The 1,107-nt window shown below is 41.5% G+C and overlaps 1 protein-coding gene across 1 annotated transcript in view; it reads left to right on the top strand.

Moving 5' to 3' along the window:
* Nucleotides 1–1,107, top strand: part of ankk1 (ankyrin repeat and kinase domain containing 1) — a 9,785-nt gene that overhangs the window by 6,271 nt on the left and 2,407 nt on the right. The window contains exon 8 of the mRNA XM_032509443.1: nucleotides 765–1,005. Within this exon, the coding sequence (XP_032365334.1) occupies nucleotides 765–1,005 (241 nt within the window). The remainder of the gene's footprint in view (nucleotides 1–764; nucleotides 1,006–1,107) is intronic.

Genomic DNA, 1,107 nt, shown 5'->3' with positions numbered 1-1,107 from the left:
CACACACACACACACACACACACACACACACACACACATACGGTTTAATAAAGTACTTACTGGACTTTAACTTCTCATTGCACTTACAATAACAAGCGTAGCTGTCTTTAATTTAGGTCATCCTGTACGGTTTTTCCTGCATGCTTTCAGCGGCTTTAGAATGAAAAATCGTTACAGCGTACATTGAAGATAAAATGTATAGAGGTTGGCAGGACGGTCTAAAATATTTTCACTGTACATTTTGTTGGTGAAGGCGAGATATTCGAGTCACACGCGTCTCATCTTATCAGAAACAAGAAAATTAATTTGGCGACGAATTTGTGTGATGTCAACCTGTTCTCACTCCCGCTTGGTCATTGGCTCTCAGTTTTACATACTGATCCAAAGTCTGGCGTGTGGGACTGCTGGGATTGGTTGAAGTTGTGGGAAACTCTGGCTATTTGCCGAAAAGTTGCAGGGATTGGTTAAAATTGCGGGTCACACCAAAGTCGCGGTGATTGATTGAATTTGCACTATCTATTGCGAAATCCTGAAGGGACTGATTAATATAAATCTCTGTATGCTCAAATATTAATGCACAAGCTATCGACTAAGCTCTGAGTCAACAGCCTCGCGAAAGCTTCATCCTCTGCCATCATGTCCACAAGCACACTGCTGTACACAATAAAATGAGCAACTCAACTCAAATTGAATACGGCAAATTCATAAAAATACTATTCTGAAGGTCTTTTTCGCAAATACTGCTCTTTGCTTGTAATTCACAGATGACCATTGTGACAAGGGCAGCATTCTCTCTCTGCTGTGCAAAAAGGACTTCTGTAGTTTCAGAAAGTCTGTGAAAAGAGAGCATGTTTACACACAGTTTTCAGGCAAGAAGAGCCTCCTCCACTACACGGTAGCCAGCGGGGATGCAGAGAGTGTCGAGCACGTCCTCAGACTGGGTGCTGAAGTCAACTGTATGACTGCCAGAGGTTACACTCCTCTTATTATTGCGGTTCTACACAGGTCTGTATAAAGAAATATATAGTTTTTCAGGAAAAAAAATTTGCTCTAGCAACTGGGTATTTTGAAAATGTTTAACCCTTGTATTGTCTTCACTTTCGGGAC

The sequence above is a fragment of the Etheostoma spectabile genome, chromosome 3, assembly GCF_008692095.1.
Source record: "Etheostoma spectabile isolate EspeVRDwgs_2016 chromosome 3, UIUC_Espe_1.0, whole genome shotgun sequence".
Lineage (NCBI taxonomy): Eukaryota > Metazoa > Chordata > Actinopteri > Perciformes > Percidae > Etheostoma > Etheostoma spectabile.
Note: the sequence above shows the minus strand (reverse complement) of the source record. Positions and strands in the feature narration are given on the sequence as shown.